The sequence below is a fragment of the Salmo trutta genome, chromosome 12 (assembly GCF_901001165.1).
Source record: "Salmo trutta chromosome 12, fSalTru1.1, whole genome shotgun sequence".
NCBI lineage: Eukaryota > Metazoa > Chordata > Actinopteri > Salmoniformes > Salmonidae > Salmo > Salmo trutta.
The window spans coordinates 64,611,294-64,637,012 of record NC_042968.1 but is presented as its reverse complement, the minus strand read 5'-3'; the positions used below and the strand labels follow the sequence as shown (position 1 = coordinate 64,637,012).

Here is a 25,719-nt window from a genome sequence, read left to right as displayed (position 1 = left end):
GCATGGCTGTGTGGTTAGATACAATAACTAGGTTATAGGAGATTGTTGATGTTGACAGTGTTCTGACTGACTCCATCAGACTCTGGTAGATGACTCAGTCATATCCATGTTCACTAAATGAGAGCGAAAGAAAGGCCGAGGAAACGAATGCTGATCGGAGATCAGTTTCAGATCAAGCATCCACTCCTGTCAATATCTAATTGGTGATGTATACTAAATGGCACATATAGGGAATAGGGTGCCAATTGAGACATTGTACGTGTCACCTCTTCCACCTCAGTATGGGAGGAGGATAACAGAGGGGCGGGCTCCCAGTTCTGTAAGGCAATCATGACCAACATTACAACGCAATTGGGGGGATATTGCCATAGACGGGGGAAAGAGAAGGATCGTAGTCAAAGCACACACGTAGACAGAAACATATACACAGAAGATTACAGTTTAGTCCTTTAGGAGACACTTTGATCCAGAGCGACTTACAGGAGCAGTTAGGGTTAACAGACAGATTTTTCACCTAGTCGGCTCCAGGATTTGAACCAGCGATGTTTCAGTTACTGACCCAGCGCTCTTTACCAATAGGCTACCTTCCACCCCGTAGACATGTCAATCATGTAGTTAGGAGAATACACATGGACAGAGGCAATATCACAACAGAGCTACTTTGAGAGACAGTGTTCAGAGCCAAGACACCAACAGCACATTGACAAAGGGCAGAACAAGCTATATCTGATACTTCACAGTATAACGACAGGCTGATGTCAGAATGGGAGGGAACACGGAAGGAAGACACCATGTTTGGAGAGCACAGGGGGGACTGGAACATTAGACTTACACGGCAATGGAGATGTTGGCTGCTGACATGGGGCTGACCTCCTTCACCTCCATGGCCTTCTGCAGGGCCAGCTTCTTATTGGCTTCTTCCTCCTGCTTCTCCTCATCCTGGACCAATAAACCAGAAGGGATGGGTAACCAAGGGTCATTTTATTCAGAAAAAAAACCAGAAAAGGTTCCCAGGGTAGGACATGGTTCCTTGCGTTCCTCAGCCTTACCTTGGTGAGCTCCTGTGCATTGGCGAGGTTGTCGACGGCGATAGCCAAGAAGACGTTCAGGAGAGTGTCTGGTTGGAACTAAGCTCAGGAAAAAACTTGACACAACAGTAGTGGCTTTCACGGCTAAGCCATGGTACATTGCAACCAAACACTTTGACCATCAGCAACAGACTAGATGGCATGCCATTAAAAAAGGTTACAGTATCACTCAAACTCAGAATTCACTGGGGGAACCCTTCTAGGGGGGTCCGGGAGCATGTCCCCCCCAGAAATAAATGTTCAAAATGTACAGCTCTCATTGCAACACTTCTCTCCAGTGTTTTTTCATGACATGAGATATTTCTATTTCACTCCATAAATGCTTCATGCAGACGAAATCTCTGATATCCATGCAATGGCACGACTTAGGATGAGACAGGATACAGTTTCCAAAGAGTGTGAGGACGATGAAGTAGACCGAGGAGAACATTCCCCGCCGCACGCCCCCCTGAGACTCAATGCCATGATACATTACTGCATTCCAATCCTCGCCAGTCAGAATCTGACGTTGATCAGAGAGATGAAGAATACGCAAATTATTCATAATTCATAATAAATTAACAAAATATTGAGTTATGCTGCAGCATCAAAAGTTCAGCCGTTATGACTTTCAAAAGTCTAACACAGGCTAATAGAAAGATGAGTCATTTAGAGACAGGGTGCACCTGGAAGACGGTGAGAATGGCCGCCGGGAAGGTATCGAAGTTGGTCGTCGGCGTCTCCTCTTCGAAATTAAACCTTGGAGAAAGAGCGAACACATCAAGTCAAACTGAAGACATCTGGCTTGAGAGATGACAGAGAGGACGTTCAGAATCAGATACATTGGCTTCCATTCAGGTTGGAGTGTAGTGACCCTAGTGGTCACAGCAGATGAAATGGGACAACAGAGCACAGTGCTGTATGTGAAACACAAATCAAATAGGAATTTAATCCAGGCAATATCATCAAACAAACTGGGTCAATGGGTTGTTGTGTATAGAGCTATTATAATGACATTTGCAGTCATTGGATATGCTACACCAACCCTGAATTACTGAAAGTCTGCCAACTGACATCAACTGGCAGGCATACTCCTTGAAAAAACCCTGTTCTAACTAATTCAGTGCAACAACAGTTTTCTTTTATGTTGTGTCTCAGTACACATACACATAGCATGTGCACCGTAGGCTACTGTAAGCTTCAAAACATGCGTTCTGTGCATGGAAAGGATTCCATCAAAATACCCACACATTACAACAACATTCATAGAGAAACGCTGCATTGAACAATTATTGATTTCCTTTACTTTCACTGTTTGAGTGGTTTCTTTGTGGAGATGACAGGACAGTATTATGTGCCCATAGTAAGAAAACAAACCTCACAGAGGGCTCAAGACCCAGGCATTATTTTTTACTGTTACAGTACATCACAGTCCACCCCCCCTCGACCCAAACACAGTGCAAGGTTCCAAGGCTCCAGGTGAGGATTGGCCTAGGAGATGGTTAAGGTTGTTTTATATGACAGTCATGAAATAATACAGAGCCATGGAACACCAGGAAACACAAGTCACCAGGGAGGGAGCCACACACCACTCCTGATGTGACGCCTGAACTATCTACATGGCATAGTGCAGAGAAACAGACAAGGACGGTGTCCCAACTGGCACTTTATTCCCTTTATAGTGCACTACTTTTGACCGGTGGCCCATGGGGTTCTGGTCAATAGTAGTGCACTATAAAGAGAATAGGGTGCCATTTGGGAAGTAGCCAGAGAATGAGGACAGGTTTGAAGAGACCTGAGCATCAGAGGTAGTTTTGGAGTTTATTTTTCATGTTCTGTTTTCCTCTGCTGTGTGTCAGTAACTGTGACTATAGCTAGTAACTAGAATACAACATACAGGTATCAATGTCTTCTGAAGCACCCACTGAGGTATAACCACAAGCTTACACAAAACAAGACAGGTCCAACCTCTCCATAACAAGCAATACAACTCTCAGTGGAATAGAGGTTGAAAACAGATACTTTTCAATTGATTAAATAAATAATATAGATTGTCAGCAATGAAACACGCTCAAGTATTTTAAAATGTATCCTGCTGTCACTGTTAACCCTGATTACACAACTGCCACCAGTATCACTTTCATTGATTGGTACTGATACTGACCTTGTCATATAAAGTGTATATTCTCGTGTGTATTTATTCTATTTTCATGTGTATTTTATTATTTCTGGTGTGTATTTCTTTATATGACTTAGTATAACCAACCCGTTGAGGAAGACATTGCATGTATTTCACTATACTGTTTACACCTGCTGTATCCTGTACATGTGAGAAATAAACTCTGATTTGATTTTAGATTTGATTATAAACTTTGTGTAAACATGTCGTGATTCATTGTAGCAACAAACACATTCATAAGGTTATCCAGGTCAGTTGTATGACCTTACCAATCCCACACACACAAAGGAAATGTTGCTCTATCAAGTCGTCAAGAACCCCAACCCCATGTTAAAATGACCCCCTCCCTTTTGAGGAACAAACCTGACAAAACCTGAGTCTGCAGTCTCGAAACTGAAGAAGACGTGAAGAAGTGAGAGAATGAAATAAAGATACAATGGAGGGATGTATAGTTATCCCACAGAACAAGAAAAAAATACCATTGCACAGATACATGCTACCTATGACACTCTGATCATTCATTGCTAACACAGTAAAACACTGACCATCCCCTGCGACCACCTGATCATGTGTCTACATGTTATACTGTACATGTGTGCAGAGTCAGACAAGATGCGCATTTTCATAGGAGTACTGTTTCTCAAACAGTACCGTCAATGGTTTAACAATCGCTCCAATGAAAACACTGTTGATTGACTTACCTTAGCACTTGCAAAAGCCGTTACATACAGTCATATGCATGTCCAAATATGCATTATGGTCTATGAGCGTAGAATACGACATATGATGCATGTGTGTCATTTGAGATGGGCATTCAGGATGGGCTTTCTCAATGCTGAGTTGTGCTTTCCCCTTACCCTTTGAATGCTCAAAAATTCTGACAAGGTTACACGATAACCCCAATGAGTTATTATAAATGTATTACTAGATAGACTTGTAATGTACACTTAAGAAATTGCTTTGGTAGAGATCGCACTGGTGTGAGTGAAAGACACTGGCGTAGCACAAACTCCCGTAGTCCCCCAAGGCGGGAGCCCATGATCTTTGGGGACCCCCAATCTTAGGTTTAGGTTTTTTGGTTGGGGTGCCCCCAGAGGTCGGGCCCCCCAGATAGCATATGAACACATCATAAGCCATTAAATAAATGTTTAGAATGACAGGAAATGTACTTTGAAAGTGCAACATTTTCTCTCAGCATCATGACAAAATGTGTGGAATACCAGGAAATTAGGTCAGATATGCTTGAAAGCTGAGACAATCCTTGCCCAGCAGGGAAACTGTATTTTTATTTGTGAAATAAATTATTTTGTTGCATTATTTGATCTTCAAGTGTATTTTTAGGGGAATTTTATAAGGAAAAAGATTTGTTTTGGGAATATTTTTAATACTTTCAATATTATTAATTTCCATGTCTGCTCTATGCCCAGAAATGCCCTTGTCCAGAGCATAGGATCCCAATTTTAAATCTCCAAAAAAGTGTTTCAAATTCTAAAAACCAATAATGGATATTAACTGAAAAAAGATCTTATGTAGTTTCTTGCAATAGCCCTCTGTTAATTATTTCTCTCAAAACTGTGATTCCAAAGAAATGTGTCCAGAGATTTGGTGAACTCTGTCAGACTTGTCTAAAATCCTAAATTAATCAGGAATGAGCAGGGCCAGCTATACCATAAGGACCCCTTATTCATGTCTCTACATTTCTTATTCATGTCCTCAATACATGTAGTGCAACAAAGTTCTCTACTTTTGATAGATTTAAACAAACGATATTGGAATCAGCATGGTCTTAACCATCTCCATCTGCCTGATAGAATATGAATTTCGGTCCAACTATGTTACATTTAATTAGGTTTTAGAGTCAAAGCAACTACTGTGTATACACCTTGAATGAAGAAGAAAAATGCTATTTTTGTCAACTCCGTAAGATTTGTTCCTAACTTCAGCTGTGTTTTTTTGTGGGGATTTTCAAATGAATACATTTCCATAATTTACAAATGTTTGTATAAAATTTTTATTTTTAGAGGCAAAAATATGTACAGTGAGGGAAAAAAGTATTTGATCCCCTGCTGATTTTGTATGTTTGCCCACTGACAAAGAAATGATCAGTCTATAATTTTAATGGTAGGTTTATTTGAACAGTGAGAGACAGAATAACAACAAAATAATCCAGAAAAACGCATGTCAAAAATGTTATAAATTGATTTGCATTTTAATGAGGGAAATAAGTATTTGACCCCTCTGCAAAACATGACTTAGTACTTGGTGGCAAAACCCTTGTTGGCAATCACAGAGGTCAGACGTTTCTTGTAGTTGGCCACCAGGTTTGCACACATCTCAGGAGGGATTTTGTCCCACTCCTCTTTGCAGATCTTCTCCAAGTCATTAAGGTTTCGAGGCTGACATTTGGCAACACAAACCTTCAGCTCCCTCCACAGATTTTCTATGGGATTAAGGTCTGGAGACTGGCTAGGCCACTCCAGGACCTTAATGTGCTTATTCTTGAGCCACTCCTTGGCCTTGTGTTTTGGGTCATTGTCATGCTGGAATACCCATCCACGACCCATTTTCAATGCCCTGGCTGAGGGCTGGAGGTTCTCACCCAAGATTTGACGGTACACGGCCCCGTCCATCGTCCCTTTGATGCGGTGAAGTTTTCCTGCCCCCTTAGCAGAAAAACACCCCCAAAGCATAATGTTTCCACCTCCATGTTTGACGGTGGGGATGGTGTTCTTGGGGTCATAGGCAGCATTCCTCCTCCTCCAAACACGGCGAGTTGAGTTGATGCCAAAGAGCTCCATTTTGGTCTCATCTGACCACAACACTTTCATCCAGTTGTCCTCTGAATCATTCAGATGTTCATTGGCAAACTTCAGACGGGCATGTATATGTGCTTTCTTGAGCAGGGGCACCTTGCGGACGCTGCAGGATTTCAGTCCTTCACGGCGTAGTGTGTTACCAATTGTTTTCTTGGTGACTATGGTCCCAGCTGCCTTGAGATCATTGACAAGATCCTCCCGTGTAGTTCTGGGCTGATTCCTCACCGTTCTCATGATCATTACAACTCCACGAGGTGAGATCTTGCATTGAGCCCCAGGCCGATGGATATTGACAGTTCTTTTGTGTTTCTTCCATTTGCGAATAATCGCACCAACTGTTGTCACCTTCTCACCAAGCTGCTTGGCGATGGTCTTGTAGCCCATTCCAGCCTTGTGTAGGTCTACAATCTTGTCCCTGACATCCTTGAGAGCTCTTTGGTCTTGGCCATGGTGGAGAGTTTGGAATCTGATTGACTGATTGCTTCTGTGGACAGGTGTCTTTTATACAGGTAACAAGCTGAGATTAGGAGCACTCCCTTTAAGTGTGCTCCTAATCTCAGCTCGTTACCTGTAAAAAAGACACCTGTGAGCCAGAAATCTTTCTGATTGAGAGAGGGTCAAATACTTATTTCCCTCATTAAAATGCAAATCAATTGATAACATTTTTGACATGTGTTTTTCTGGATTTTTTGTTGTTGTTATTCTGTCTCTCACTGTTCAAATAAACCTACCATTAAAATGATAGACTGATCATTTCTTTGTCAGTGGGAAAACGTACAAAGTCAGCAGGGGATCAAATACTTTTTTCCCTCAATGTATGTTCTGAGTATCTGTTGTCAACTCTGTCACTGTCAAAATGTATTGGTCAATATTCTGAACGAATATTTTAATCAGTGTTCTGCAACATATGCTTAAACAATTGAAGTATTTGCTGTGCTAGACTAAGGGAAAGTGTTTGCTTTTTAAATGTTGTTTTATGTTCTAAATCTAGAATTTACATCCCAAAATGCTAACGAAATTAGCCCTGGAACATTTTATAGTGCTATGAAACAAAACAAAAAGACGTTTGGAGATTTGTATTACATATTTGAATAATATAATGTTAGAATTAAACTATCAAGCCCTTTAAACACTTGTTGGACAATAATTGTACAAATGAAATACCTTTTATGGTGTCTGACAGAGTTGACATAAATCCAGTTAGTTGCATTTTATGAAACAAAATATATAATAATTAGGAGGTTGTTCCTTTACATGGTGTGATAGCTGATACTTTGGTCTATCAAAATATATCTTTCAAATGTTTCTAATATTAAGACAAATATTTGTATAAATTTGTTTGAGTCTGTCCCGTCTTTCATGAATCCCTGAGCGATGAACAACAACATTTTCTCTCAGCCTCATGGCGAAATGTGTAAAATAGCCTGAGATTAGCTAGAATTCTGCACATTTTCTCTCTACCCTTGCTCGGACCTGCGATACGCCACTGATGGAAGAGCATCAGAATGGAAGTGATGGCGTGAGGACAAAGCATTAGAGTAACGGTTGGATTGGGAAGAGGGCAAATATGGTTACCACAGCAACCAGCTTTATAAACGACTCCTGATCTACCCTGCTTAGAGAACCAGCAGTGGTGGTGGTGGTGCATATGTGTGTGTTTGTGTGTGTGTGTGTTTGTGTGTGTGTGTTTGTGTGTGTGCGAGAGATAGTAAGTATAGGGGTGCTAAGTTCAACCAGCTGGATTGTCCACCCGCAAATATGCAGCCGTGGTCTTTTCCCTCGTTCCCTCTTTCCCTTTCTCTCTCTTGGTTGGCAAGATTAACTGGAGGCAGTGGCAGCCGCAGCATGCTCTGGGGCCGATGTGCAGACCTCCACAGTGTTTACTCTGATAATAGGGATTGGATGTTGTTTCGCTCCCACAAGGCATCTACAGGGACTTCATTTAATCAATCCTCAAACAGAAGCTTGTGAAAGCAGGCTCTGGCACAACGTGATGTGCATCTGGCCCTGCTCTGTGGAGAATGAGAGGAATATGCTCTAGTTTACAACAGGAAGGGATATAGCGTGCGGCCACAGTTCTCTAGACTAGAGTATTTCCCAAAAGCACGTAAGGGATATGATATGTAGCACACCTATAAGGTAGCAGGTAGCCTAGAGATTAAGAGCGTTGGGCCAGAAACCAAAAGGTTTGAATTCCTGAGCCGAAGAGGTGAAAGGCACTTAACTGTAATTGCTCCTGTAAGTTACTCTGAAGAGTGTCTGCTGAAATGATCCCAAAAAATATAAAACACCATCTCTATCTAATAGACAAGGTAATAATCAGATGTTTACATGAAAAAAACTAATTCCAACTGCATTATCTTTCTATCCTACCCATCGTTCGTATTAGCATTTGATTTTAGCTTCTCACATATCCCCTGCTAGCGGTGATGTCCTGCAGACATTCAAATCTCTGCAGGGCAGGAGACTGCTCCCTCAAATGGTTTACGTTCCCTTCCTCCATTAATTTTACTGAGAGATTTGTCTGGGGTTGGCTGATAGGGGTGCAACCGCTGCAGTGTATAATCGACTCAATCATTAGCTGTCTGAGTATAGCTATTGAAGTGTGTTTATGCCTCGTCTCTGTCTCCCAGGTGTTTTTACATGGAGTCGGGACACAGGTGGATTACATAGGAAAAGAACAACGGATCCAGACTCAACCATTAACTGAAAAACAAGTCGTTTCGTGCAACAGCCCTCTGCGACTTTTAACCTTTTTCACGCGAGTTCCTAATATCTCTAACGGTTGCCCCCAGCATGAGTTTTTTATGAAAGGGATGTCAGAATGCACTCATTGTTCCAAAATGTAATTGTTACGCAACAGGAAAGTTAACCCATGCTGCACTCAAACCAAGGCACGCTGCCTGCTAACTATCTGTAGGCTATGTTTTAACTTGTCAATTTCAAATAATTTTCTTACAAGTTTTATTTTCTAACAACATTGTGTTCCACCTCCTCATTAATTCACATAAGAAGTAGCCCATTTCGCTGTTGCGGACTATTTATGTTTGAGGCTTTACTGAGCCGGACAGACTTCTCTCTTCGACAAGAGCCAAAGCACTTCCCCAGTGTTTCCCCAGACTTTTCCCCCTGGCACATTGTCTGGCTGGCGCCCGCATTGCCTTCATTGTTGTTGGACTTTGGACATGTGTGCGTTCCTATCAAAGTAAGTGCCTTATTTTCTATAAATTGTGTTGTCTTTTCTGCTGTAGCATACTGCATGTACAGTGCTTTCGGAAAGTATTCAGACCCCTTGACTTTTTCCATATTGTGTTACATTACAGTCTTATTCAAAAATGTATTAAATTGTTTTTTCCCTCATCAATCTACACACAATACCCCATAATGACAAAGCAAAAACAGTTTTTGGAAAATGTAGCAAATATGGAAATATTACATTTACATAAGGATTCAGACCCTTTACTCAATACTTTGTTGAAGCATCTTTGACTTTAGCATTGAGTCTTCTTGGGTATGACACTACAAGCTTAGCACATCTGTATTTGGGGAGTTTCTCCCATTCTTCTCTGCAGATCCTCTTAAGCTCTGTCAGGTTGGATGGGAAGCGTTGCTGCACAGCTATTTTCAGGTCTCTTCAGAGATGTTAGATCAAGTTCAGATCCCGGCTCTGATTGGCCACTCAAGGACATTCAGAGACTTGTCCTGAAGCCACTCCTGCATTGTCTGGTCTGTGCGTTTAGGGTCGTTGTCCTGTTGAAAGGTGAACCTTTGCCCCAGTCTGAGGTCATGCACGCTCTGGAGCAGGTTTTCAAGGATCTCTCTGTACTTTGCTCCATTCATCGTTGCCTCAATCCTAACTAGTCTCCCAGTCCCTGCCGCTGAAAAACATCCCTATAGCAGGATGCTGCCACCACCATGCTTCACCATAGGGATGGTGCCAGGTTTCCTCCAGACATGACGCTTGGCATTCAGGCCAAAGATTTCAATCTTGGTTTAATCAGACCAGAGAATGTTGTCTCTCATGATCTGAGTGTCTTTAGGTGCCTTTTCTCAAAATCCAAGCGGACTGTTATGTTCCTTTTACTGAGGCGTGGCTTCTGTCTGGCCACTCTACCATAAAGGCCTGCTTGGTGGAATGCTGCAGAGATGGTTGTCCTTATGGAAGGTTCTTCCATCTCCACAGAGGAACTATAGAGCTCTGTCAGAGTGACCATCGGGTTCTTGTTCACCTCCCTGACCAAGGCCTTTCTCCCCCAGTTACTCAGTTTGGCCAGGCGGCAAGCTCTAGAAAGTGGTTCTTGGTGGTTCCAAACTTCTTCCATTTAAGAATTATGGAGGCCACTGTGTTCTTGGAGACTTTCAATGCTGAATACATTTTTTGGTACCCTTCCCCAGATCTGTGCCTCGACACAATTCTGTCTCGGATCTCTATGGACAATTCCTTGGACCTCATTGGTTGGTTTTTGCTCTGACATGCACTGTCAAGTGTGGGACCTTATATAGACAGGTGTATGGCTTTCCAAATAATGTCCAATCAATTGAATTTACCACAGGTGGACTCCAATCAAGTTGTAGAAACATCTCAAGGATGATCAATGGAAACAGGATGCACCTGAGCTCAATTTCGAGTCTCATAGCAAAGGGTCTGAATACTTATGTAAATAAGGTATTTCTGTTTTGTATTTTTAATACATTTGCAAAAATGTCTAAAAAACATATTTTTCGCTTTGTCATTATGGGGTATTGTGTGTAGATTGCTGAGGACATTTTTTAATTTAGTCAATTTTTGAATAAGGCTGTAACGTAACAAAATGTGGAAAAAGTCAAGGGGTCTGAATAATTTCCGAAGGCACTGTATGTATATGGAGCAAAATGTATTTATTGTTTTATTCACGTTTTCAAGTCCTGGTGACAAATCATGCATTCCGATTCTTGCATAGATTGTAATGGACACATATGATGTGCGTAAAATACTTTTTAGAAGGTTGTACTGATTATGATGAGCTAATGGTAAGCTAATTGCCAGCTATGTGTGGCGCCATGTTTGTTGACATCATACAATGCATTCTGGTTGTCACGCAAGTGACTGTCGGTCGGACCTCTAGAAAGAGGCCAAGTTCTAGAGTTGGAATTCCGAGTTGGATGACAGTGCCAAAATAAAATCCCATTCGGAGCTCGTTTTTTTCCCAGAGTTCCCAGTTGTCTTGAACGCACTGAAGTCTGAAGTCTGAGATTTCCGAGATCCCAGTTCCCAGTTGTTTTGAACGCGGCATCAGATTGTAACTATGGTACCTCAGGGTTGCCAGCTCAGACCCCGTTTCTAGGGTTTTTATTTGTATTTAGCTTATAAACTTCTCCTGTGTTTGTCCCCCATTTATTGATAAATCCCCCATGATAGTAATATTTCCTGCATCATATCCCCCCACAATACCTTCACCCATTTCTACCTCCCATAGACTTGACACCCCCTCACAAATGAAATGAAGACCCTGACAAACCCCCCTAAAATAGTTTAAACCATACAGTATCTGGCAACTCTGTTCAGCTTTGGCGCTACGGTTAGGCAAAGCAGTAGGCATGTATTTGTACTGTATTTTTCAGGCAAATCATTGACTTTGTTTATTTGCGTCTTATAGTGAACGGCATTCTGGGATTAGGGAGATTTCGCTTGTCAAACATAAACAAACATGGCTGCCATCATAAATAATTTAGCTACTGTTAGCTTAGCAGACACGCATCTCATTTCTAAACAATATTTCTCCCTTGTGCTCACCAGAGATGTGGTACATTGTAAACAGGTCTGGCTGTTAGGTCGCTTAAACTTATGTTTTGTTTTTTGTCAGCACAAGCTTTTATTTAGACTGGTTTATGGAATGAGTTTAGCTGTGGATGTGTTCCATGTGATGATTGGATGATGAAGTTCGCATTTATCTTTTACAATAAAAGGTGAAGTTGAGGAATACATTTGTGAAGACTTTTATTTCCCATTAGTACAAAACATTGTTTAGATTCTTTTCAGACAACACTGCTGTTTAGACGCATTTGTTGCATCATACGTTCTGTTGCTACTGTTCCAATCACATATTTGCGATGGTACGTTGCAGGGACCACTCAACAATGATCCCAAATATGTGATCGTACGCGTCAAAGGGTTAAAGAATATTCTCAAATCTGTGATTCCTAAGAAATGTGTCCAGAGATTTGGTCAACTAAGTCAGATTTGTCTAAAATCCTAAATGAGTCAGGACTGAGCAGGGTCAGCTATACCATAAGGACTCCTTATTCATGTCTCTACTTTACAAGTTCTCTACTTTTGATAGATTTTAAACAAACAATATTGGAATCACCATGGTCACAACCATAAATCGAAGTCTATTTATGCCTTGTCTCTGTCTACCATGAGGTTTTACACTGAGTCGGGACACAGGTGGATTACATAGGAAAAGAACAATGCATGCAGACTCATATCACATGATAAACGAGGCCCAACCGCTGAGCACCATGTGCACGTCAGAGCGCTTTCACACAAATCCATCAGCCCAGACTGTAGTGGCCATTATGACGGAGCTGCCCAGTTTAAATTGAACATGGCACCATGGGAACACTCTCTCTTTCTCCCTCCAAACAGCCCAATGGGAACGCAGCATCCGTCAAAGCTGTCACTCTGGGAGATAGGTGAGAATATGACACTGGAGTTTCCCTTCAGTGATCTTACCTCTTACATGCTACAATGGAAACGATAAACGGGTTAGCATTGGCAGCTGAGGTAAAAATCGAACGACAACATAAACACTGTGTAAGCCAGACTAAAAAATTAGGAAGGTATTTTGACTGGCCTCTGGCCTAAATTATAAACCGTCCTACCAGATGGTGTGTTTGTGGCTGTCGCCAGGCAGAGCTGAGTTGGAGCCAGGGCTTTGATTAATAGAGCATAGCACAGATCAGGAGCTGTCATTGTCAGCCGAAGACATGGGGTTTTACACAGCCTGGTATCAAAGCTACACCGCTGCGCTGGTCTCTGCTGTGGCAATGTGTCTGACACCACTGCACTGCTGGGCCAGGGATTAGAGAAAGAGGGGGAGGGACTGGGGGACGGTTAGAGGTAGGAGGAGTGTGTGTGTGTGTGTGTGTGTGTGTGTGTGTGTGTGTGTGTGTGTGTGTGTGTGTGTGTGTGTGTGTGTGAGAGAGAGAGAAAGTCGTGGAGGGAGATTAGGAAACAGGACCAGAGAGGAGTCAGGGGTGAAAAGTTGGGGGTCAAGGGTCAGGTTCCATGGAGGAGTGTGGAGGGAATACTCACTGTCCTCCAAAGAGCTGCATGCCCAGCAGAGCAAAGACCACAATGAAGAGGAAGAGGAGGAAGAGCAAGCTGATAATGGACTTCATGGAGTTGAGCAGAGACACCACCAGGTTCCTCAGGGAGTTCCAGTACCTGGGGAAAACAGAGAGAAGAGAAAGGAAGAAGAGAAAGAAGAGAGAAAGAGAGAGAGAGAAATAGAAAGAGAGAGAAAGAGACACAAAGAGAGAGAGAGCGAGAGAGAGAGAGAGAGAGAGGGCGATAGTGAATGGACAGGGAGAAAAAAATTCCTATATTGTTGTGAATCAAAGGATTACTAATCTAGTGAGTATAAAATAACTGCTACCTAGGTTATTTTTCCTGCAGTCAAATAACCTAGTGTCCTCATGGGTGGAATGTTATTAATAGTTTTCATAATTTCATAATTAATAAACTGTTTTTGTCATATTTTTTGTTAGTCTTCTGTGATGAATATAAAGTGTAATATTGGGATTCAAACTCTAAATGTAATACCTTTGAAACTCTATATCTGACATGGTACAGGAAGCCCATAACCATGTGTGTGAGGTGTATACTTTTGTTTCTGTCAAGCCCTGGCCATAGAGAGGGTTTTATTCTCTATTTTGGTTAGGCCAGGGTGTGACTAGGGTGGGCATTCTATGTCCTTTTTTCTATGTTTTGTATTTCTTTGTTTTGGCCTGGTATGGCTCTCAATCAGGGACAGCTGTACATCGTTGTCGCTGATTGGGAGCCATACTTAGGTAGCCTGTTTTCCTTTGGGTTTTGTGGGTGGTTATTTTCTGTTTAGTAATTCTTACCTGACAGAACTGTTTGGCTGTCGTTTTCTTGTTGTGTTTATAGTGTGTCAGTATAATAAATACAAATATGAGCACTCAACACGCTGCGCCTTGGTCTCTTCCCAACGACGCATGTTACAGAACCACCCACCAAAAGAAGACCAAGCAGCGTGGATTGGAGCATCGGGGAGAAGGATGGACATGGGAGTCGGAACGTTGATTCTGGGAGGACAAGCTAAGGGAGCTACGGGAACCTGAGAGGCAGCCCCAGAACATTTTTGGGGGGAGGGCACACGGGGAGTTGGGGTAAGTCAGGCAATAGGCCTGAGCCAACTCCTCGTGCTTATTATGGGGAGCGTTTGGCGTGGAGAGCACCGTGCTATGCGGAAGTGCACACGGTCTCGCCCATCCACACGCACAGTCCGGTGCGGTCGATACCAGCCCCCCGCAAGTGCCGTGCTAGAGTGGGCATCCAGCCAGGAAGGAGTATGTCTGCTCAGCACATCTGGCCACCAGTGCGTCTCCTAGGCCCAGGCTACCATGCGCCTGCTCTACGCACAGCAGCCATCAGTCCTCAGCACAGCCCAGTTTGCCCTGTGCCAGCACTCCGCCCGTGCCGGGCTACAGTAACAACTCAGCCAGGACGGGTTGTGCAGGCCGTGCGCTCCAGACCTCCAGTGTGTCTTCAAGACCCGGTCTATCCTGTGCCTGCTCCCAGAGCCAGGCCTCCTGCATGTCTCCCCAGCCTGGTGAGTCCTGTGCCTGCTCCCAGAGCCAGGCCTCCTGCATATCTCCCCAGCCTGGTGAATCCTGTGCCTGCGCCCAGAGCCAGGCCTACTGAAAGTCCCGCCAGTCCGGAGCCGCCAGAGCCGCCCGCCTGTCCAGTGCCGCCAGAGCCGCCCGCCTGTCCAGCGCCGCCAGAGCCGCCCGCCAGTCCGGAGCCGCCAGAACTGCCCGCCTGTCCGGGGCCCGCGGCGAGGATCCCCAGTCCGGGGTCTGCGTCCCGCCCCTGAGCCGCCACCGCGGATAGATGCCCACCCGGACCCTTCCCTAGAGGTTTAGGTTTTGCGGCCGGAGTCCGCACCTTTGGGGGGGGGTACTGTCACGCCCTGGCCATAGAGAGGGTTTATTCTCTATTTTGGTTAGGCCAGGGTGTGACTAGGGTGGGCATTCTATGTCCTTTTTTCGATGTTTTTGTATTTCTTTGTTTAGGCCTGGTATGGCTCTCAATCAGGGACAGCTGTACATCGTTGTCGCTGATTGGGAGCCATACTTAGGTAGCCTGTTTTCCTTTGGGTTTTGTGGGTGGTTATTTTCTGCTTAGTTCATGTTAACCTGACAGAATTGCTGCCTGTCGTTTTCTTGTTTTGTTTATAGTGTGTCAGTATAATAAATACAAATATGAGCACTCAACACACTGCGCCTTAGTCTACCTTTAACGACGGCCGTTACAGTTTCAAAGTAGATTTGTTTAAGACTACCAAGAAACACTCGGTGACCCTGATTTCGCCCACTGCAGTAAAAGGTTAATAGGATTATACACTGACAGAGTGGGACAACACCAGACCTTGCTCCGAGGAAAAATATATGCTTATTGTTGATTCTGAATGCATGTTGATATCCTGTATGAGTGCACACGAAGTGAGTGCAAGCGTGTGTCGGCCTATGTGTGGACTCAAATGTGTGTTCACTCACTTGGTAAACTTGAATAACCTGAGCAGACGAAGAGCCCTCAGTACACTAATGCCATAGGATGCCCCTGGTTTGATCATCGACCACACCACCTCGAGTATACTCCCTATTATCACCTGTGGAGAAGAGGAGAGGAGAAAAGAGGAGAGGAGAAAAGAGGAGGAGTGGAGAAAAGGGGGAAAGAACTACTGTAACAAAGTAGCTACTACTTGCTACTCGGACAGCAAATCACTGTCACTGTCAATGAATCAATTCAACATTTAATTCTCATATAAAAAAATGGATCCAGTGGCCATGTAAGTCAGGTTAAGTTAGCATCTGAAATAGATCATAATTAGCTCTTCAAGGTATTCTAAAGGCATTTACGGTGACTTACACCAAAGTCGAAGCAGTTGAAAGAGGAATGGAAGTAGTTCCTGGCTCCCAGGCCGTACATCTTCAGGCTCATCTCAGACAGGAACAGACCCAGGAACACAAACTCTGCCAGGTCTGGGGTTCCAGAGGGATGGAGGACACATGGAAGGCCATTGTTGATTTAATTCGGCACCTACCGATAATCATCCATTCGATAGTGAATGTAAGTGTGCGCGTGTGTATGCTTCTGTGTGTGTGCCTACTGACTACATGCACATACACGTGTGTGTGACTTACACAGGGCAGTGGTGAGCCACTCAGGCTGGTCATAGTGGACGATGGCCACACACAGTGTGTTGAGCCCCACCAGACACAGGACTGTCCAGTAGAAGCTCTGGGCTTTCACCATGCGACGGATGAAGAAACGCATTCTCCTCTCCTTGCGGCGGAAATAGGATGAGCTGTCCAGCTTAATGCTCTTCACGCTGGCCCGGCCAAACGGTGAGCCTGGGGGCACTAAGGGGAAGTAGGTAAAAGAGTGAAGTCATCACAGAAAGGTGTTCAACGCCATCCATCATGTCACTTTTCCAAAAGGGATTTACTGTTCTTCGTCATCGGCATGATCATCATCATCATCATTATTATAATTATCATCATCATCACCCTCATCCTCGCCATCATCGGCAAGTCTAGGGTGATTTGAACATTATATTATAATATATGTTGAAATTGTTTACAAAAAATGATATTTGCATCCAGCATTAAGTTTTGTATTTCTGTATCTGAGGCGGAACCATACAAGAATGTTCAGGCTATTTCAGGCTGTAATCAAACCCAGAAGCTCCATACTTAGACTCCACCTCCTCTACATTCCACCTGAATAAATCCCAGCTTCTTTGCTAATTAAGACTAAAAATGGCTAACACTAAAATGGCTAACACTAAAATGGCTAACACTAAAATGGCTAACACTAAAATGGCTAACACTAAAATGGCTAACACTAAAATGTCTAAGACTAAAATGACCAAGGAAAAAGTATCCAAAGAATCAGAAGGAAGAAGAAGCTCTAAAATAACTGGAACTTTCCACTCTGAAAATATACATGTTTTGCATTTCAAGGTTGTAATCTGCCTCAACGGGAGTGAAATCAGATCTGGAGACTAGAATAAGAACAAGTGACATGTTAGATGTGACGGCGTAATAACGCATGTATCCCCACGACAGTCACTTAGATGGAAAACAACCACAGGAGGTTGTCAGGAGAGGAATCCAGCTGGTTCCGTTGATATGAATGCACTCCAATGGGTTCAGTTATCATGCTTAGAAGCATTTCCCCCAAAGCCAAGCAATTACATATTTTTTTCCTGTGCAGCGAACTGAACTTAAATAATGAAATGAATTGAACTCTAATTCCAATATGCTGGAGGAATTTTACAGTATAATAAGAAAAGTTAATTACACCTATTTTCCCTCTAGGTGACATGCTACAAAGAATCAGTAAAACAAGCAAAATCTTCAAAAAACTGTTTCCTTGTATAACAAGTGTTGTTAGTTTGTGTTACATACCAGAGAAAACAGTCAAATACATTGAGGTATTAGAACAACGCATGAGGATAGGAAAACATTTGAATAGGCCAGAGGTCAGCAGAGAGTGAACATGAGACATATTACCAACAGCCTAGATATGGTGCAAACTGTAAGGACAAGCTCAAGAAGTTATTACGTAAAAGGTCAAGGGTCAGCCTTCCCTACAAAAACTGGGAGGTTGAGTCAGTCAGATAAGGTCAAAGGTGAAGGTTGAGGTCAGTCCAGGGTTGCCAGGTCAAGCAAAAATGTCTAACCCAGCCACAAGGCAGCAACAGAAAAGTTGCCACATTTATCTAATAAACCCTTTTTCTATAATGTTATCGAGCGAATTAAGAAGGAATATCGGCGTAATTTGTAACGATGTAGGCTAAGAAGCAAAATTAGGTTTTCCATCAAAATAATAATTATTGGGAGCTTAAGAATATGTCACAAAAGAAAGGAGAATTTGCCCTTATTGAACCCGCCAGATCATTTCCCATCAATGGATGTCGATTTGACATGTTTTGACTGCTATGATTAAGCAATAAGGCCCAAGGTGTGATATTTAGCCAATATACCACAACTAAGGGCTGTTCTTTGGACACAGCCCTTATCCGTGTTATATTGGCCATATACCACAAACCCCTGAGGTGCCTTATTGCTGTTATAAACTGGTTACCAATATAATTAGAACATTACAATTATTTTTCTGGTCATACCCGTGGTACACGGTCTGATATCCCATGGCTTTCAACCAATCAGCATTCCCTTTTGTGTATAGATAAATCCGACAGGAGGGTATAAGTGATGAAAGTTGGACAGAGGATCTTGAAGTCACTGTGCAAGAAATACTTGGACGAACTTCAAAAAAACGAATATTGGACTATTTTCTGGCAATTGTGCTGTTATTATGTGCCAACTGTTAAGCCGACAAACCGTTATAACTGGCCCATTTGCGAGATTGACTGTTTATTTCAATAGGAATAGGCTACTGACTAAAAAGTGGGTTTATAATTGCAATTCAACTTTGCCATGGTTTGCTGAGCTAGATGCAGGTTGTATATAGCCCGTGATAGGCCATCTCATTTCAGGAAAATTCCACAATGAAACTGACATTAAATGTGGAGAATGATACATTTACGATAGAGCTGTGATCATGATCACAATTGAAAACTTCTAATTTGATTAGCCTAACTAAACATGGCCATTAATAATTGCATAATAACACAAGGCTACAACAACAAACTGAAGTTATAGGCTATTTATTAAATCCGTTTTCTAGCTCCAGGTAGGCTACACAAGTGGTGCACATTGATTTGCAATGACTCCAGTGATATCGCCATTTCGACATGTTTATTGTATCAAATGGTAGGCTACAGTAGCCTAAATTGGCCTAGAAATGAATAGCCTACATGATGGCCAACAGATGCAAATGTATCATTCTCCATGTCAGTATCATTGTGAAGTTTTTCCCATAACAGAAGCACCCAATGGAGTTCCATAACTTCCAAGAACTGAGCATGCGTAAAAACCCTTTGCTTGATACGGTTTCCCATTAGAAAAGTTGACTTTAGAATGCAGTTTATTTTATTTGAATTTATCTAAAGCGTTCTAGTGCGCCTAAAGTTGTTTTCCAGTGCTTGTCATCATTATATCAGTTCTGGCATGTTAATATGTTTTAAGGAAAAAGGGTTGGAAATAGGTGTCTCCATAACGACAATCTAAATAGCCTACCTACAACTGGTAAACAGGTGTCATGACCTGTGTGCATGCTGCTTTTTCTCCGTGACTCAGCTGCCTGCTGCAGCGCTCTCTCAACCAGTGCTCTCAACACGCACACACACACACACACACACACACACACACACACACACACACACACACACACACACACACACACACACCCCTCCAGCCCTCCCCACCACTCAATCTCACTCACTCACTCACTCACTCACTCACTCACTCACTCACTCACTCACTCACTCACTCAGTAACAGCCTGCTCACTGCCTGATAATCAGCAGCAGCTGGTCCCAGTGAAATATATACATATATTTTTTAAGAGAAATGGCATGGCGGTCGCGGTACAATTTAGAAGTAGCCCATAAACCCGCAACCCGCGACCAATAGATTTTCACCCGCGACATCGGTTTTCAAAGTAGCCCAATTCGGCAAGAAAACCGCAGACATGGCAACCCTGGGTCAGTCAGACAGTTGAGTCTGGTCAGTCAGATAAGAGTACAGGAGGTTGAGTCTGGTCAGTCAGATAAGAGTACAGGAGGTTGAGTCTGGTGAGTCAGATAAGAGTACAGGAGGTTGAGTCTGGTCAGTCAGATAAGAGTACAGGACGGTTGAGTCTGGTCAGTCAGATAAGAGTACAGGACAGTTGAGTCTGGTCAGTCAGATAAGAGTACAGGAGGTTGAGTCTGGTCAGTCAGATAAGAGTACAGGACGGTTGAGTCTGGTAAGTCAGATAAGAGTACAGGACGATTGAGTCTGGTCAGTCAGATAAGAGTACAGGACGGTTGAGTCTGGTCAGTCAGATAAGAGTGCAGGACGGTTGAGTCTGGTCAGTCAGATAAGAGTACAGGACGGTTGAGTCTGGTCAGTCAGATAAGAGTACAGGACGGTTGAGTCTGGTCAGTCAGATAAGAGTACAGGACGGTTGAGTCTGGTCAGTCAGATAAGAGTACAGGACGGTTGAGTCTGGTCAGTCAGATAAGAGTACAGGACGGTTGAGTCTGGTCAGTCAGATAAGAGTACAGGACGGTTGAGTCTGGTCAGTCAGATAAGAGTACAGGACGGTTGAGTCTGGTCAGTCAGATAAGAGTACAGGACGGTTGAGTCTGGTCAGTCAGATAAGAGTACAGGACGGTTGAGTCTGGTCAGTCAGATAAGAGTACAGGACGGTTGAGTCTGGTCAGTCAGATAAGAGTACAGGACGGTTGAGTCTGGTCAGTCAGATAAGAGTACAGGACGGTTGAGTCTGGTCAGTCAGATAAGAGTACAGGACGGTTGAGTCTGGTCAGTCAGATAAGAGTACAGGACGGTTGAGTCTGGTCAGTCAGATAAGAGTACAGGACGGTTGAGTCTGGTCAGTCAGATAAGAGTACAGGACGGTTGAGTCTGGTCAGTCAGATAAGAGTACAGGACGGTTGAGTCTGGTCAGTCAGATAAGAGTACAGGACGGTTGAGTCTGGTCAGTCAGATAGAGTACAGGACGGTTGAGTCTGGTCAGTCAGATAAGAGTACAGGACGGTTGAGTCTGGTCAGTCAGATAAGAGTACAGGACGGTTGAGTCTGGTCAGTCAGATAAGAGTACAGGACGGTTGAGTCTGGTCAGTCAGATAAGAGTACAGGACGGTTGAGTCTTACCAACAGAGGACATGTCAGTGAAGTGATCCTCTCCCTCCTCAGCACCGATCAGGTCATTCTTACTCTTCTTGACCTTGCCTCGTTTCAACACTGCACACACACAGCACAACAGAGAGGCAGGAGTAAGGATATGTACACACACATACACAAATATGTGCAGGCACGCACGCACACGCGCAAACACGTGTGCATGCGCATACACACACAGCCCCCCCGTGTGAGCTAGTTGGATGCTATGAATAGTGGGCATCAATCACATTTTTCATTCTCTGATTCTGCCTTCCGCTTCAATTCATGCAGCCTTGGAATGAAAAACGGCCGCGCATGAATGTGATCATCACGTGACTTTCAATGTCACAAAAGACGGGGCTTTTCTAAGACTTACAGCCCTTCTAGAATGTAGAGGTCCTCCTCAATGCTCTGCTCTGAGGCAAAATCAGCTCCGCTTATGTTCTCTGTGAATGAGGATCGGAGCAGTAGCTCAATAATCTGGAGAGTTATTAGTCAATTGTGAAACAGAAAGAACTGATATTGTGTTTAGTAGAACGATGGACAGATTGAGAATGCTTCAACATTTGTATCTTCTCCTATAAATCCATTCTTTAATTTCTCTCCATCCCTTTAAGCTATCTTCGCTCTGTCAGAAATGTTTGGCATTCTGGCCAATGCCCTCACGTGCCATTCAACATAATTTAGTCAAATCGACATTTTCAGCTCTAACAATACATTGAGTGGCATTTCTCTGGCAGTGAGCTCAATCATTTTAATCCCCAGCATGTAACTCATTTATTAAATGAAGGAAGGCAGGTACTGTCATTTAGACAAGCGGTAATGTCATCTAACCTGAGAAGTGTGTGTGTGTGTGTGTGTGTGTGTGTGTGTGTGTGTGTGTGTGTGTGTGTGTGTGTGTGTGTGTGTGTGTGTGTGTGTGTTTGTCTGTGTACATGCATGATTATGTGTGTGTGTGTGTGTGTGTGTGTGTGTGTGTGTGTGTGTGTGTGTGTGTGCGAGCACGTATTGTACAACCCTAATCCAATCAAGACATCCCTCTAAATCCCCCTAATTAACCCTGGCTCCCACACCAGACCTAATTGGATGAGATTATGGGCCTATCACAAAATAAGGATATAGGGGGCTGGGTGGAGCGACAGCAGGGACATGACTGCACTCCAGCTGGAGCAGAGAGAACCACCCATGTCGGAGAGAAGAGGAAAGAACAAGAGAAGAGCGAGAGAGAGAGAGAGAAGGGAAATAGAGTGAGAACAAGAAGAGAACCGCCCATGACACAGAAGAGGACAAAGGGAGTGGAAGAGAAGAGAGAGAGAGAGAGAGAGAGAGAGAGGGAGAGAGCGAAAGAGTGGAAGTGATGAGAGAGAGAGAGAGAGAGAGAGAGAGAGAGAGAGGGAGAGAGCGAAAGAGTGGAAGTGATGAGAGAGAGAGAGAGAGAGAGAGAGAGAGAGAGAGGAGGAGAAAGAGAGAGAGAAAGAGTGGAAGTGATGAGAGAGAGAGAGAGAGAGAGAGAGAGAGAGAGAGAGAGAGGGAGAGAGAGAGAGAAAGAGTGGAAGTGATGAGAGAGAGAGAGAGAGAGAGAGAGAGGGAGAGAGAGAAAGAGTGGAAGTGATGAGAGAGAGAGAGAGAGAGAGAGAGAGAAAGAGTGGAAGTGATGAGAGAGAGAGAGAGAGAGAGAGAGAGAGAGAGGGAGAGAGAGAAAGAGAGGAAGTGATGAGAGAGAGAGAGAGAGAGAGAGAGAGGGAGAGAAAGAGTGGAAGTGATGAGAGAATGAGAGAGAGAGAGAGAGAGAGAGAGAGAGAGGGAGAGAGAGAAAGAGTGGAAGTGATGAGAGAGAGAGAGAGAGAGAGAGAGAGAGAGAGAGAGAGGGAGAAAGAGTGGAAGTGATGAGAGAGAGAGAGAGAGAGAGAGAGAGAGAGGGAGAGAGAAAGAGTGGAAGTGATGAGAGAGAGAGAGAGAGAGAGAGAGAGAGAGGGAGAGAGAAAGAGTGGAAGTGATGAGAGAGAGAGAGAGAGAGAGAGAGATGAGAGAGAGAGAGAGAGAGAGAGAGAGAGAGAGAGAGAGAGAGAGAGAGAGACCAAATAGAGAGAGAAAAGACTGACAAACAAGATTTAGTGAAGGGACAGCAGACACCAGAATGAGACAAGCATCTCATTATAGCAGTCTTCCTGGACCTTAGTAATCACTCACTGATACTCTATCACATTGTAACAGTGTAGCAAACCCTATAACCCAGGTGAAAGAGAACCAGACCACATTCATGGAACCCTGAATATGGCATGAATCGAATTGAGCGATTTATACACCACAGAAAGACATGGTGCAAAATCGTCAGGATCTGAAAATGGAGGGCGAGGCAAGTTCATGGAAATTGTGACTCATACCTGGCTGTGCCTTTTTTACCATAAGGTACCATGGTAGCCCAGTAGGGTACCATGGTAAAGCAGGCCACAGTTTAGACCTCCAGCCCTCTTTTCACCTGGGAGGTTCTGTTTCCTCTTGTACCACGCACCGTCCAGAGGGGACTTCTCCTCCGCGTTCTCATCCTCCTCCGCCAGCAGCACCTCCTCTGGAACAGGAGAGGACAGGGTTATACACCACGACGCACACACACACGAGCACGCACAAAGGAAACACACAATTACACATACACACACATACACACACCAACTGTACATACCTGTGAATACCTGTCCCCATCCTAAAAACATAAACTGAGCATACCAAACGTTATGAACCCCTTCCTGATACTGAGTTACACCCCCCCCCCCCCACTTTTGCCCTCAGAACAGTCTCAATTTGTCGGGTCATGGACTCTACAAAGTGTCTAAAGCGTTCCACAGGGATGCTGGCCCAAGTTGCCTCAAAAGCTTCCCACAGTTGTGTCAAGTTGGCTGGATGCTCTTTTGGTGGTGGACCATTCTTGATACACATGGGAAACTGTTGAGTGTGAAAAACCCAGCAGCGTAAAAAAAATAACTTTCCATACTCTGTTCAAAGGCACTTCAATCTTTTGTCTTGTCCATTCATCCTCTGAATGGCACACACAACACATGTCTCAAGGCTTAAAGATCCTTCTCTAACTTGTCTCCTTCCCTTCATCCACACTGATTGAAGTGGATTTAACAGGTGACATCCATAAAGGATCATACTGTAGCTTTCACCTGGATTCACCTGCTCAGTCTGTCACAGAAAGAGCAGGAGTTCTTAATGTTTTGCACATTCAGTGTATAATAACACCTAGTAACAACACACAAACGTACACACAGAGAGACTAGCACCATCAGCACCACACCACAACATTTAGAAATATGTGTCGTTACTAATTGGCGACAAAGTATAACGAAGTGTCAGGTAAGACTAAGTCAACAATTTAATCAACGTATTGTGTTCCTTCGAAGGAGTGGAGGTGAGCCTGACCTGCCTTGCATATCCACTCCAGGTACCCCGTCAGCTCTCTCTCTATCTGCTGCTGTCTGCGCAGCTTCAGAAAGTCCTGCCTCTTCTCCACACGCTCTCTCTCTTTGGCAAACTCCCTGTGAACACACACGCACACACACACACGCGCACAGAAGCACGCACACAGACGCACACTCTTTAAACTGACATGTTAATGCACAGGTTAATTTCTGTGTTCCACTCCATCCACATCGACGGGCCTGTAGATGAGCAGGTCGAGAGCTTCAAGTTCCTCGGTGTCCACATCATTAAGGAAATAACATGGTCCACACACACCAACACAGTCGTGAAGAAGACACAACAATGCCTCTTCCCCCTCAGGAGGCTGTAAAGATTTGTCATGGGCCCTCAGATCCTCTAATAGTTCTACAGCTGCACCGTTGAGAGCATCTTGACTGGCTGTATCACCGCTTGGTACGGCAACTGCTTGGCATCCGACCGCTAGGCGCTACATAAGGTAGTGCGTACGGCCCAGTACATCACTAGGTCCGAGCTCCCCACCATCCAGGACCTCTATACCAGGTGGTGTCAGAGGAGGCCCTAAACATTGTCAAAGACTCCAGCCACCCAAGTCATAGACTGTTCTCTCTGCTAATGCATGGCAAGAGGCACCGATGCACCAAGTCTGGAATCAACAGGACCCTTGAACAGCTTCTTCCCCCAAGCCATAAGACTGTTAAATAGTTAAATAGTTAACCAATAACTACCCTGACTATCTGTACTGACCCTTTTTGCAGGGTCATTCTATAAATAATTGGGCCAATGTGTGACATTGGGATCAACATTTCTACATGTGTACTTAGAGGAATAATAAAAGTGAATATATGCAAAATTGACCCGTAACTCCACCTATACAATACCATAGCCCTAGGACTATACATCCTTTAAGTGGAGTTCATACAGACATTGGCAAGTCAAATTCAAGGACTTTTTCACGCGCTTATTTGCAATTTTCAGGAACCTCATATTATACAATTGTATAATTTATCGAATTGTACATAAGCGGCCTAATATAGAACCCCTCCTAAAAAGCATGAAAAAAGTGTTAAAAAAAATAAATAGGCCATTACCACTTTAAGAATAATTCATGTTTTAGACCTTGCATTGATAAA

At 43.7% G+C, this 25,719-nt stretch overlaps 1 protein-coding gene across 13 annotated transcripts in view; it reads right to left on the bottom strand.

Annotated features, from left to right (window-relative positions):
- Window positions 1-25,719, bottom strand: part of cacna1bb (calcium channel, voltage-dependent, N type, alpha 1B subunit, b) — a 210,060-nt gene that overhangs the window by 68,943 nt on the left and 115,398 nt on the right. For 8 of the 13 annotated variants that reach the window (XM_029769130.1, XM_029769129.1, XM_029769138.1 and 5 more), the window contains exons 8-18: window positions 24,569-24,684; window positions 23,628-23,717; window positions 21,140-21,229; window positions 16,497-16,715; window positions 16,222-16,334; window positions 15,849-15,961; window positions 13,360-13,491; window positions 1,754-1,826; window positions 1,473-1,590; window positions 1,050-1,117; window positions 833-939 (exon numbers count right to left, since the gene is read on the bottom strand). In XM_029769130.1, the coding sequence (XP_029624990.1) occupies window positions 833-939; window positions 1,050-1,117; window positions 1,473-1,590; window positions 1,754-1,826; window positions 13,360-13,491; window positions 15,849-15,961; window positions 16,222-16,334; window positions 16,497-16,715; window positions 21,140-21,229; window positions 23,628-23,717; window positions 24,569-24,684 (1,239 nt within the window). The remainder of the gene's footprint in view (window positions 1-832; window positions 940-1,049; window positions 1,118-1,472; window positions 1,591-1,753; window positions 1,827-13,359; window positions 13,492-15,848; window positions 15,962-16,221; window positions 16,335-16,496; window positions 16,716-21,139; window positions 21,230-23,627; window positions 23,718-24,568; window positions 24,685-25,719) is intronic. The other 5 variants (XM_029769135.1, XM_029769139.1, XM_029769143.1 and 2 more) reach the window with 1 other exon arrangement.